General features: G+C 42.7%; 2 protein-coding genes across 4 annotated transcripts in view; one reads left to right on the plus strand and one right to left on the minus strand.

Annotated features, from left to right (window-relative positions):
• Positions 1-13,246, minus strand: part of PPAT (phosphoribosyl pyrophosphate amidotransferase) — a 50,208-nt gene extending 36,962 nt beyond the window's left edge. For all 3 annotated transcript variants that reach the window (XM_043970722.1, XM_043970721.1, XM_043970720.1), the window contains exon 1: positions 12,253-13,246. In XM_043970722.1, the coding sequence (XP_043826657.1) occupies positions 12,253-12,380 (128 nt within the window). In that variant the 5' untranslated portion in view covers positions 12,381-13,246. The remainder of the gene's footprint in view (positions 1-12,252) is intronic.
• The window catches only part of PAICS (phosphoribosylaminoimidazole carboxylase and phosphoribosylaminoimidazolesuccinocarboxamide synthase), a 47,825-nt gene that overhangs the window by 15,399 nt on the left and 18,345 nt on the right, over positions 1-14,081 (plus strand). The window contains 2 exon segments of the mRNA XM_043970723.1: positions 7,578-7,723; positions 13,217-13,271. Of these exon segments, the coding sequence (XP_043826658.1) occupies positions 7,578-7,723; positions 13,217-13,271 (201 nt within the window).

A 14,081-nucleotide genomic window follows, 5' to 3' on the forward strand; every position in this document is an offset into this window, starting at 1 on the left:
ATGAAAAATAGAACAGATTTGAGCATTGGTTATAACCATCTTCACTGATGACAATTAAATCACCATGTTTTAAATTATATTTGATGAGTCATGTAGGAAGTTGCAAAATAGCCCATAAGAAACCAAGCATATGGAGAAGAACATTTGCACTCTGATTAATTGTACATGAAGCAAACACAATTTTATATAGCATTATTTTAAAAGATTTTCAAGTTATATGAAATAGCATGAAGAGATTAAATGACTAGGATAGCTTAGTGACTGAAGGCGATATCATAGAGTAGTAACCCTTGGTGTAGTACAAAGAGTGCTGGGCAATGCCACTTATTGGATCTGATATCCCCTGAGAGGTTTCAAAAAGGAAAAGACCCATTTGTAAAAATAATATAATAATAATAGTGATAGAAAGCTCTTCTTTGTAATAGCAAAGAACTAGAAATGAAAAGGCCTGCCCATTATCTAGGGAATGGCTGAACAAATTATTGCATGCTCTTAGGCAGTAAAAAATGTCAAGAGATGGTTTCAGAAGAATCTTTATTAGACTTATGAATTAATGCAGAGTTTAAGTTACCAGAATCAGAAAACCTTAAAGAAAACCTTGTAAACAAATATAAATAACTTCAAAAGACTTAAGAAAATTGAGTTAATGTAATGACCAACATAATTCTGGAGGACACCTAAGAAAGTACCCAGCTCTTGGATTGAAAAGTAATGGACTCGGGGCAGCTAGGTGGCGCAGGGGCAGCTAGGTGGCCCAGTGGATGGAGCACCAACTCTGGAGCCAGGAGTACCTGAGTTCAAATCTGGCCTCAGACACTTAACACTAGCTGTGTGACCCTGGGCAAGTCACTTAACCCCAATTGCCTCGCTTAAAAAAAAAAGAAAAGAAAAGAAAAGTAATGGACTCAGGGGCAGCTAGGTGGTGCAGTGGATAGAACACCAGCCCTGGATTCAGAAGGACCTGAGTTCAAATCCAGCCTCGGACGCTTAACAATTACTAGCTGTGTGACCCTAGGCAAGTCATTTAACCCCAATTGCCTCACAAAAAAAAAAAAAAGTAATGGACTCAAGATGCAGAATGAACACATGTTCTATACATCTTAGCCAATAATTTGCTTAATTATGCATTGTTATAAATTTTGTTTTTCTACATTTTTTAGTAAAAGTGGGGAGAAGTGGAAGGATTAGAAAACATATGCTTGCTTAATTTTTAGAAAAAAGGTCATCTTATGACATGCATTTGATGGCCCAATTCATTGAGCTGATCCACCAGTACATAAAACTTGGGATATTCAGTACAGATGGGCAATAAGCAGGGCCCGAAAGTAAAAGGCAGGGGTCAAAGTGGGGATAAGGTTGCATTTGGGACAACCATTCCAGCTAAAACCCCAAAATTCTTTCCAACCATTCCATTAGTATCTCTAATGCCAGCAGTCTTCTTAATTATTATATGGCTGTGAAACATGGAATACTCCAACATCCAAAGAAGGAAAATTCTTAAGTCACTCAAAGGGCATGTGGTAGGCTATAACACATTACCAATAATAACTTGTATGCAAGAAATGATATGATGGTTATCATCCAAGAAAAATGCTATCAGAAAACGAAGAGAAGCCAGCTCTACAGCAAGTTTTATTTCTGTGGAATGTTAAAAGAACTATAGGATCTGTAGAATATTTGGTAAGTAAGTCCTCTGTGGTTGATTTCTAGACAAAAGCCACATGGAAATAAGAAATAAATTGTTAAGAGTACCACCAATATTGATGACAAGCACCAATATTGATGGACCTATTGAAATATAGTTTACATAATTATATACCAGGAACACACTGAGTTAAACAAGTTTTACCTGAAGGTCCCTTCTGAGCTGTTTCTCTATAACGGGCTATGATTCACAATACATTTGGAAGAATAAAATGCTTTAATGAAATAGGGTAGAAGAATGATAATCCATAACATAGAATTATCCAAAAATCATTCCAAAAGGCACATTTAATCAACCATATATCCATACTCACTTCCTTAAATCTATCTCTGGGTACAACTGTCAGGAGCCATGACAAGAGGCAAAGGGGTAGGAAGTATCATGAAAGATCCAACTTGGGATGACTGTATCCCCAAATAGTTTCTCTGAAGTATCATAAGCGAGAAGCAGCAATGGTGGGTGATCCAATAGGTCTGCCGCTCAGAGCTCCTGGGCCTTTCTGCCTGTTGGTGGTAGGTGGTCAGCAGTTGTTGAGATGATGAGGAAGGAGGACCCCTCCACCTTTTACACAAGGATTTCTTTCCTCCATAATGAGTTACTCAAATTGGACTAGGCATAAGCACAAACCTACTCTGGTACTACCTTTCCTTCACTGGTCAATACAAATATTAAACTACTGAAGGATAGGCAGAAATTAAAATAAGTTTATTTTAAATAAATTTAAAGAATCAGAAATAGATTTAACTATAATAAACTTTTAAAATAGGTAGTTTCTTTAACCAAAAAAAAATTTGATTACAGAGATCTGTTTAAGGTATATAAATATCAAAAATTTACCCTTATAGTTACAGACTATGATAGATACAGGTAAAGCACCTGGTTAACCTTAGAGTTATACATAAACATCAGGATTTGGGTTTTTTTTCCCCAAACCTATGGCTTCAATGGTTTAGGTAATTATGGGTAACCAAAGTTCCTACCAATGGAGATCATTGAGAAGTTAAGAGAATTGTCTAGGCTCCCCAAAACCTCCAAATAATGGCATAGGACAATTCCTGGAGCAGCAAAATCCACAAAGAATGTGCTGAGATCATTTTCCAACCAAGGACCAGCCGTAGAAGGTCTGAAGAGGAGGGAGCTGCTGTGGTTGAGACAGGAAGGTGGAGGGCCCAACCCCCCCGAGTCAAATGACACAGATCCAGTCCCAGGAAGGCAGCGCCCCAAAGAAGAATCCCAGAGGCCCTGAATCAGCGCAGTGTCAGTCTTTGGAACTAAGCTTACAGTCTGGTGAGAGCTGAGCCCTCAGCAGAGGGGGAGTGTATGGGCCAAATTTAGAAGGTGGAGAGTTAATTGGGCAGCTCGATGTAACACTGGAGGGGTTCAGAAAATAATGGAAAGATCTCTAGGTCGAGAGTTCCCTCTTCCAAACTGCCCTTTTTTTTAGTTATTTCACTAAGACTGATAAAGAAAGGAAATTAACAGCCTCTTTTTCACAAACAAATCAGGTTTTATTAATGGGAACAAATCTACAACACGTGAAGTTAATAGAGCCAGGGACAATGAGAAGGGGAATAGGGGAAGGGAAAGATATGACTCACTTCCCAGATGAATTAGAATCTAAATCTCTAGGGTAAAAAGGCCCCCCATGGTACCTGAATAAGCTCTGCTTCCTCAGCTACCCAGAACAGCTTAGACTCAAAAAAAGGTGACTCAAACCCTAAATTTGCTTCCAGCTCAGCTAGTCTAAAGAGCTAGCCTCGCTTCAATAACAAACATCACCACCACCTGGAATCTGTAATTACAAGAGAGAATCAGCTTGTGGTAGTGTCTCCCAGTTCAGTCTGATGGTGCCCCCCACCAGCTTTCTCTCCCCCTCTCGTTCCTTCCTGCCTCTCCCACTGGAAGGGAGGGTTCTTAGCCATGCTGAGTCTCCAATTAGTTCAGACATACCCCCTGGGCTGTCCATTATAATTTGGCCAGGCCCATATGGGGCGTAGGGGAACTCCTACGTGGGCTTTTTTTTTCAAGGTTACATCTTTTCAGTCTGACCATGATGAAGCAAAGATAGGGTCATGGAAACCCGAAATTCACAATTTTACTTACAGGAGATTACAGGGGTCTCTGCTGGTGCTGAAGCAGAACTTGGGTTTTTTCACCCCTGCTGGGAACAAGAGGTAGTCTTGAATAGCAGTGGCCCAAGTCTGGGAGGGGGCAAAGGCTCCTCAGAGCTGACAACCACAGCATACAAAGCTGTTGATTAGCAAGTAGGTCTGGAGTCATCTAAGGACCAGGGAACAGGTCAGGCAAGTGAAGAACCTGTCCCTCCTTAAATCATACACCTGGGACCCCCTGAAGCTGGGACAGTGCAGCCTGGAAACAGTGCCCTACTTAAGGAGCTGAAAGTCAAGTAAAGAAAGGCAAGATGAACAGACAAAGGTGAGGACCATCAAAAAATTTCTTTAGTGACAAGGAAGATCGAGGTGCACCCTCAGAGGAGGGATGGCAACGCATCAGGGCCCCTATATCTAAAGCTTCAAAAAAAAATACAAATTGGTCTCAGGCCATAGAGGCACTCAAAAAGAGTCTTTGAAGATAAAGTTAGGGGAAGTAGAGGAAAAAAATAGAAAGAGAAATGAGGGTGATGCAGGAAAGACATGAGAAAAAAAAGTCAACAGCTTGAAAAGCCAAATGGAAAAGCTCTCTGAAGAAAATAATTGCCTAAGAATTAGGACTGAACAAATGGAAAGCTAGTCACTTTATGAAAAAACAAGACACAATAAAGGAAATCCAATGAATAAAAAAAGAGGGCAATGTGAAATATCTTCTTGAGGAAAACTGCTGACCTAGAAAATAGAATCCAGAAGAGATCATTTGAAAATTATTTGGTCTACCTGAAAACCCATGATCAACGAAAGAATTTAGACATCTTCCAATAAAATGTCAGGGAAATTTGCCCTGATATTCTAAAAGCGAAAGTAAAATAGAAATTGAAAGAATCCACTGATCACCTCCTGAAAGAGATCCCAAAATGGAAAACTCCCAGGATATGTAGCCAAATTCCAGAGCTCCATGGTCAGGGAGAGAAATTTTGCAAGCTGCCAAAAGAAAGAATTCAAGTACTGTGGAGCCCCTGTCAGGATAGCACAAGATCTAGCAGCTTCCACATTAAAAGGACTGGAGGGCATGGAATATGATATTCCAGAGGGCAAAGGAATTGGGATTACAACCAAGAATCACATATCCAGCAAAACTGAGTATAATCTTTCCGAGGAAAAAAATGAGACTTCAATGAAAAAGGACTTTCAGGTATTTGTGATGAAAAGACCTGCACTGAATGGCAAATTTGACTTTCAAATACAAGACCCTAGAGAACCATAAAAAGTTGGGAGTTAGGTGATATTCCAGGGGTTGTGAAGTAGGTGGGCATCTTGTGTCTGAGGCCGTATTGGGGCTGAGGTCCTCCTTGGGTGAAGGATGGATGCTTTGTCCACTGTGTCACCTAGCTACCCCATGATGACATCTTTAGGGTAAAATTGAGGGGTGAGAGAAATGCACTGGGGAAGGGCAGAAGTAGCATGGGGTGAAATCCCACATGAAAGAAACAAGAAAGGGTTTATGGAGTGGGGGAAGAGAGGGGGGAAGGAACAGGGCAGTAAATGAACTTTACACTCATCAGAATAGGCTCAAAGACCTTAATCTCATCAGAGTTGGCTCAAGGAAGGATTAACACATACCCAGCTGGGTGGAGTAATCTATTTAACCTGGGTAGTAAATGAGCCTAACACTCATCAGAAATGGCTCAGACATTAATCTCATCAGAATTGGCTGGAGGAGGGAATAACAAACTCAATTGGGTGGAGTAATCTATCTACCCCTGCAGGAAAAGAGATGGGGAAGGGGATAAAGAGGGAGGGGGAAACGAAGGGCGGGCAGATTGGGGGAGGAGACAGTCAGAAGCAAACCCCTTTTGAAGAGGTATAGGGTGAAAGAAGATAATAGAGTAAATATCATGGGGAAGGGAATAGGATGGAGGGAAATAGTTAACAATAGTAATTGTGAGAAAGAAAAGGGGGAAAAATTGTACAAAAAATATTTATAACTCTTTGCAGTGGCTAATAATTGGAAATCAAAGGAATGCCCATCAATTGGGGAATGACTGAAGAAGCTGTGGTATATGATTGTAATGGAGTACTGTGCTGTGAGAAGTGACAGGCAGGATGATTTCAGAGAAATCTGGAGAGACTTATATGAACAGATATATAGTGAAGTGAACAGAACTGGGAGAACACTGTGCAGTGATAGCAGTATTGTTCTATGAGCAATTGTGAATGACTTGACTACTCTCAGCAATGCCATGATCCAAGGCAATCCCAAGGGACTAATGATGAAGCATGCTATGCACTTCCAGAGAAAGAACTTATAGTGATTGAACACAGACTTAAAAAAAAAAAGAGCACTTGTACATTGTACATATATAACCTATGTCAGATTGGTTGCTGTCAAAACACAAGAGCTACCAGACTGGCTGCTGTCTTGTGTTGAAGGGAGGAAAGGGAGAGAGGGAGAAAAATTTGGAACTCTAAATCTTAGGAAAATGAATGTTGAAAACTACCTTTACCTATAACTGGAAAAAAATTTTTTTTTAATTTAATTTTTAAAAAAAGACTTGTCTACAGTTACATATCAACTATGTGGGACATGTAGGCCTTGAACTCGGGTCTTCTTGAATCTAAATTAAGTTCTCTACTACTATGGTCCTCAATCCACTGAGATACTACAGTACAGGCCAAAAGTTATGAAGGGATCTGATGCTTTAATAACTTTTTGAAAATTATTTTACATTCATGACTTTTGGCCCACCCTGCACATCTCAAATGGTACTGTTGTTTGGTACATAACTGACTTTCCAAAAAGACACAAACAAACAACACTTCTCAGGCCTACCCTAGGATCAATCAAATAGTGCTCTAAACCCCTTGCTTCTTAATATAATGAGCAAAAGGTCAGGGCATAACTATTAACATCAAGAGGGTACCAACTCTATGAATATTTACCAGGCCTAGGTTCAAATCACAGCCCTGACACTTACCAGCTGTGTAACCTTTGTCAAGTTCCAATTCCCTAGACCTCACCATGAGATTGGACTAGCTCAGGACTTCTTAAACTTTTTCCACTCTTGACCCCTTTTCACCCAAGAAATTTCTGACTCCAGGTATATAAAATAGTTATACATAACCTTTTACTGTTGCCAAACTTTTCGGACCCTCACATTCAGTAATGCAACCCAGGTTTAAGAAGCTTTGGACTCGGGGCAGCTAGGTGGTGCAGTGGATAGAGCACTGGCCCTAGAGTCAGGAGTACCTGAGTTCAAATCCAACCTCAGACACTTGACACTTACTAGCTGTGTGACCCTGGGCAAGTCACTTAACCCCCATTGCCTCACTTAAAAAAAAAAAAGAAGCTTTGGACTAGATTAAGGATGTCAAACTCAAATAGAAACATTTATTGACTCAGAAAACCACAATTAACATTATCTATGTTGTATTATACTTTATTTTGTTAAACATCTCCCAATTATGTTTTCTTTTTATCGGGGCAATAAGGGTTAAGTGACTTGCCCAGAGTCACACAGCTAGTGTCAAGTGTCTGAAGTCACATTTGAACTCAGGACCTCCTGAATCCAGGCCTGATGGACAGACCCACTGCGCCACCTAGCTAACCCTCCCAATTATATTTTAATCTGATTTGGCAACACTACGTTTTGCAGGCTTCCGGTAGCCCTGAATTTGACACTTCCAGACTAGAATGCAAACATTTTTTGATTCTAGATCTTATATACCCTTGTGGTAAATATGCTATGTTCTGCCTCTAGAACTGGTCCCTCTGCCTCTAAAAAGGAGTGCTTCTGACATCATTCTGCATCAGTTCCACCAAAGTGCAAGAGAACAAAAAGATTCTACAGACAATCTCTGCATACAGGAAACAAAGCATATCGACCTGCCACAGTCTGCCAGTCAGGTAAGCTGCTAAATTTTCAAGATTTTACATTGTACATAAGCATATCATTTATAAAATGAGGAAAGTCTATTTTGGGTCTATCAAACCACTTCTGTAATCAGGAATATGCACAAGCTGCATCTGCATCATGTGCAGATGAAAGCGATGAGGACAGTAAGGAGGACTAGAGACCATGTCATCTAGAGATCTGTTGAAGGAACAGGAGATGTTTAGCTTAGAGAAGAAAAAACTTAAGATAAATCACAAGTGTCTTCCAAGCATTTAGGGTCTAATATGTAGAAGGATTAGACTTGTTCATTTGGTCACAGAGGGCAGAACTATGAGTGATAAGCAAAAACTGCAGAGGCAGATTTAGGCTTAAAGGAAGTAGTTCTAATACTATCTGCAAGGAAAAGGGATTTCTCTAGAGGTAGATTTCTCCACAACGGAAGTCTTCAAGGACAGGCTGGATGGTACTTGTGGAGATGCTATAGATGAGATTCCTGTATGGGTATACATATGGGTATAGATAGACTAAGTTTCCTTCCAACTGAGATTCTATAATAGTCAATTGCATAATTTACAATTTGCTGCTCAATTTAAAAATGATTTGGGGGGTTCAGGGCCTAATATACTATATATACTATAATATATATAGAGTTGCTTATGGTAATCAAATTAATACCAGTGCAGTTGTTTCCAAACTGTGGTTCCCTAACCTGAGGATCCATGGTGGCTGCAAACAGCTGGGAACTGCTTTATGTCCTGAACAACAGAATTCCCTCTTGCCCAAGGGATAAAGATTCTAAACTTCAGTAAATAATAAATCCACTAACTTAGTTATAGAATCTAAAACCATCTTTTATGAAATAAATCTGTGAAATCTGATGATTCATTTTATAGAATGAATGAGGAAGCATTTAGTAAGTACCTATTTGCAAAGCTTTTTACCACAAGCTAGGGACATAAAGACAAAACTCAAAAAGTCCCTGCCCTAAAAAAGGAGCTTGAATTCTATCAGGAAAGATTACATACACATACATAAGTAAAAACAAAATAAATAAATTCAAGGTAATTTAGGGAAGGAGACACTAACAGGGCTTCATGTAGGAGGTGGCATTCCTAAATATCTTAGATAGTTAAGCCTCCATAAAATAAGGCAGTATTTTATTCTGAAATATTTGGTCTGATATGTTTGGCAAAAAACTCACAAGGGGTGGGGGGGTGGAAAATCTATTTTGTTCACAAATCCCTTTGCACACCATTATATAAGGAGACGTTCTATAGCACTATTTAAAAAATAAAACACTCTCAGGGAAAAGGACACCTCTTTTATATTGTAAAATATTAGTCTAAAGCTTCTTTTGACAAGAAGCCAAACTACCCAACAAATCTGCAAGTGGACAGAATGTCTGCTAAAAATAAATGCCAATAAATGGTCCTACCATGGATTAAGTAACCAACAGCAAACTCAATTTGCTTTTATATGAAGTTTCTTTATTACTATTAGAAATTCTGGAGTTCTCCCTGAATGGTGAGGTTTCAAATTCAGGGACAGAGATCCTGAGCTCAGCTTTCTAGAACATGCCCCAACTAAGAGATGCAAAACAGAACCAACTATATTATAAAAGCTTTGGTAATTCTGCCCTTTCAGTTCCCACATTTTATGAAGAAAATAAGCAGTCAACCCTCTTTTATACCATAGATAATGAAATGAAAAGAACCTTCAGAACAATTCAACAAGACTTGTCCAACTTTATAGAAAGACAAAAATCCAACTGTCTCTAGCCCTTGTTCATATATTTGTGTCTCACTGGTAAAGTGAATGGTGTGATAAAAAGAGGTCTGGGTTTCTGAATATACCTTACCAGAAATGAGGGAGTTAAATCTCTAGTCCAATCAGAATCAGTTCTCTAAAAGAGAGCACACCACTCCTCTAAATACCCTTGGCTAGGTCAGGTTAACATAGGCTTAGCAAGTTAATGATTCCCTATTTTCACATGGGAATTCAAAAAGAAGCAATTTATTCCCATTAATTCATTTGTTTGTACTCTGGGCCTGATGGGTTCCAACTTTTAAAAATCCAGAATCATCTTGTTCTAGGCTAGCATGTAATGGAATCATTTTTATTTTCTGTTAGTTTTGCATCTAATTCTTCATTTGGCAAGATCTTTTCAATATAAAAGCCAATGGTTCAATATAAGGCTTTGTAATATAAACTGGAGCTATCAAACCCCCTCTGACCAAGTTTTCCCAAGGAACAGACATACAAGTAATTAAACAATTCGTGTGTACATATTTATTCTTAAAAGAGTAAAGTTTTACTAACTGCTCAGCCCATTTATAGATCCAGTAATGAAGTGGGGGGAAGAAGGGTTTGTTAAAGAAAGGGAGAGTGGGGAGCAGATTTCACCTTTGTTTACCCACTTGTAAAACATGAGGTTCAAAAGCAAAGTTTTTGTCTTTTCATACAATGTTCTTGTTAACTACCCAAAGTCTCCCTAAAGTGCTGTTGTAAACCAAACATAAGCAGTAATCATAGAGCACTTACCTAAAAGGGATACCATAGATCCATTTTGTAATTATGACAATAGGACTGAATAGGTTTCCCCTCCCAACATTGCCAATTAATATCAACTTGGGGAAAGTGAAGAGTAAAATAAAGCTTTTAACTAAATCCCTTCCCTTCTGAAATAACCATTTTGGGAGGAGGAAGAAGAATCTTATCCAATTTTAGCCACAAAACTAAAATTTACCAGCAAAATTAGAAAGTCAAGGTCAAGTCACAGTCCTACACTCAGAACACAAAAACTCAAGAAAGGGATCCTTAATATGTTTTGGTTTTCCTGTAGGTGGCAGGCCTGGTGGCAGACAGTATTATTCAATACTTACATACAAAACTTACTTTACTGTCAAGACGTAAGGTCAAGTTTTCTGATTGCCACTAAAGTAAAAGATAGTTGATCTCGGTCAGAACCAATTCAAGGATTAGTCAAAGATTCATACTGAGTCTATTAAACCATGTATGTGCCTTTCTGAAGGAGAGAGGGGTACACACAGATAAATTTGTTGTTCACTCAGCAGCAAAGAACAGAAAAGATGGATCTTTTTCAAGTACCTCTAGTCCAAAAAACTGCTGGCACATAAGGGAAGAAACAGACACAAATGACTAACCTGTTTTAAGTTCATTTGTACAAGTAATGCCAAAGATATCTATCTTTGCAAGTGAGCTATCAATGCCATGTTGCCTTAAAGAAAATGTCATACTTTTTAATGATAATCAATGGCTCATTTCTTCTAACTCAAAAGGAAAATCTGTATTAACAAACTATTAAAGATAAATATGGTAGTGAGACATGTAAAAACAACCAATGTAGCAAAGCAATTTGTTCCTAAGTCTGTAGGCTTAAATAGTACAAATATGACCTCCATTTTATACAAAAGATAAACTGAACCTCAGTCTAAGACACTTGTGCAGAAAAATTAAATGCCTTAGTCAAGATTCAAACCCAAGTTTGCCGACTAACAAGGACAGTGAGCACAGTGCTAAGTGCTGAAGCTACAAAGACTAAAAGTCCCTGACTCTCTCTGGGAGCTCAGACTAATGGGGAAGACAACACGCAAACAACCAAGAGGAAGACAAGAGATAAACACGTTCGATTGCAGATAATCAATAGGGAAGGCACTAGCATTATCACTGAAGGTGGGATTTTGGCTGGCACTTTAAGCCAGGAGGAGATAGGAAACGTTCCACTGTAACTATGGTCTCTTCTCAATTGTTTTTAAATATATGTATGCGTATATACGTGTCTATGTATATTCCTCATATGGGCGTATATAAACTAATGTTTCCAGTTAATTCTAAGCATCTAATCAAGATCTAACATTTAAACTCAAGCACTTATTCTCAATTTGATCAATCGCCCGTAAAACTAGTCTTCTGTCTATTTAGAGTTAGGTGTTAGGTTTCTCATCACATTTCTTTTCAAGTCTCTAATTCTCTAATGCCGCAACTATGTTCCCGTGAATGTTGGTGTCCAAAGTTTCCGCCGCCTGGAACCCCAGTGCGCACTTCAGGGTGCCAAGGTACCGGGGTGCTTCCGAATCCCAAGAGAGCAGTTTCAGTGGCTTGGAGATTAGGTAACCTGTGCCCTGGGGTTGTGAGAAGCCCTGGGTGCAAATTTGGATCCACAGAGGAGAGGAAGAACTTGCAGTCCCTAGGTCTCCCCCACTGCCCCGAGCGGAGCGCGGCGCTGATGTCCGCGCTCAAGCCACCTCCTCCTACCCCACACCCCTCGGTGCTAGTCTACTCGAGCACGTGGTGGTCCACGGTCGTCCCAGCTCCGGGCGCGGAGTCCCTCTCCCCTCCCATTTTGCTCCCCTGAAGTGGAGCGCCAAGAAGCCCCCGGGGTGGGGGGTTGGGGGGCAAAGAACCCCGCCTGGGGAAGGAGTGGACAGTTTCAGCCGTTGCACCCCCATCCCGGTCTGCAGCCTCGTGAACGTTTTCCCGGTCCAAGATGGGTCCCCTCCCGCTCCGCGTGGGTGCTTACCGGTGCTGAAGTCCCACGAGCCCCAAGGTGATCACATGGGGCACATCCAGTTCCGTGGGCCACTCTCCCGAGGCAATGCAGCCAAACACACCGCACTCCTCGAAGATACCGCTCTCAGCCAGATCCATAGCACCGCCAAAAAGCACGTGGACGTGGAAGGGGCCGCGGCCCCGCGTGAACCCGCTGCCCCTCCTCCCGCCAGGCGCGCTTCCTTCGCCTTCGGGCGCTTCCCTCGCTTCCTGGGCTTCCTTCGCTGCTGCGGTGGCACGTGGCTCTCGCTCGCCCGCGGCGCGTGGCTCCCCCGGGCCCCCTCCCACCCGAGCTCCAGCCGGTCCCTCTCGCGCCAACTCCACCCGAGCCCGAGGCGGCTGTTTCACTAGACAAGCGGGAGAAGGATCACACGGGCAGGAGGGAGGAGCCAAGGACGCGGGGGAGGGGCAAGCCCGACTCCTCTCCCAAGAGACCGCGCCGCCCTTTCATGTGGCCCAGCAGCGAGCATAGCTGCTGATTAACTTTCGCCTAAAGGCTGCAGCGCACGCCCCCGCCCTCTACTCTTTCAGCCCCTACGCGCACAAGCCCATACTAGAACTTCCTAGGACCTCAGGGCTCGCGGAGTGGGAGGGTGCGCGCGTGCGGCTCTAGAGGAGGGGCTTGCCAATCTTCTTTTCCGGAAAAGCGACACTACGTGGGGACGGACCACAGGGAGGAAGGGAGTGGGCGCCTGGGGGCCGAGGCTCAGATTCTCGCCAATGCGCCTGCGCGGCGGGAAGCCCGGCCTATCCTTCAGTCTCCTTAATCTGTCCGGGGCGGAGCGGGGAGGGTCTCTTTCTCGCCCGAGCTATCTCGTCCGGGTTGGCGGGAGAGCGAGCGCGTGGGGGCAGGGGAGGAGCTTCCGCTGCCCCTAAACCCGCCCCTCGGGCCAGCCAACCAGCTTTTTATCCCTAACCTCCTCTATTCTCCCCAGGTTCCTGCTGTCCGGTTAGCCACCGCAGCAGCCAGAGAAATGGCGGCCACAGGAGGTGAGTGACCCCCCGCCAGGGTCGCGTGCGTCCCCGGGGCCCGCCGTGGGGGGGGGGGGGGGGAAGATGTGGGGGGAGAGGCGAGAGGCATCCTGTACGCGACTAGAGGAGCTCAAGGGTATCTCATTGCTGGGGGGATTGGTATGGGAAAGGGCTGGCGGCAAACACGTGGTCGGGCCCAGAGACCCGGGAAAACCGGGCCGGCGGGCCTCTCAACCTGCTCAGCCACCAAAAATTTAGTTCCCTACGCCCAGCCCCGCCGTGGAGAGAGCAGTGTGACCCAGTGCTTTGGGGACGCTCGGGCATACCGGGCCCTGCGCCAAGGGAGCGCGCGAGCTGAAGGCTGAGGCAACGTGTCCGCGACCGAGGCCAGCAAACTACGTCCGGCGTGGACTGGGACCAAGCGCCCGTGGTGGACGTGGAAAGACAATTGGGGGGGGGGGGGAGACGGGACACGGAATAACGGAAAACTCGGCTAACTTTTGATCGCATTAAAGATAATAAAAGCCAACCAAAAGTTTTTCCCGTTACTTATAACCGTGCCATTTTCTGAGAAGCCCAAGATTGCTCGTGTCAGTTCTCTGGTTCCATTCTGGTTTGTGTCCCATCAGCCTAATATCCGAAAACTGGGATTCCGCTCATTAAGAAAGACCGCTAAAGGAATTCAAATGTTACTTGACTGGTCTTTTTTGGGGGGTATCACTGGAATCTGGTCACCCCAAAAAATAGTACCTAGAGACACCTGCTGTAATTGTAAATGAAGAAAGATGACCCTCCTCAGTGTAGTTGATTTATGAATTCTGGAAGGGG

This window comes from Dromiciops gliroides, chromosome 6 (genome assembly GCF_019393635.1).
Source record: "Dromiciops gliroides isolate mDroGli1 chromosome 6, mDroGli1.pri, whole genome shotgun sequence".
Taxonomy (NCBI): domain Eukaryota; kingdom Metazoa; phylum Chordata; class Mammalia; order Microbiotheria; family Microbiotheriidae; genus Dromiciops; species Dromiciops gliroides.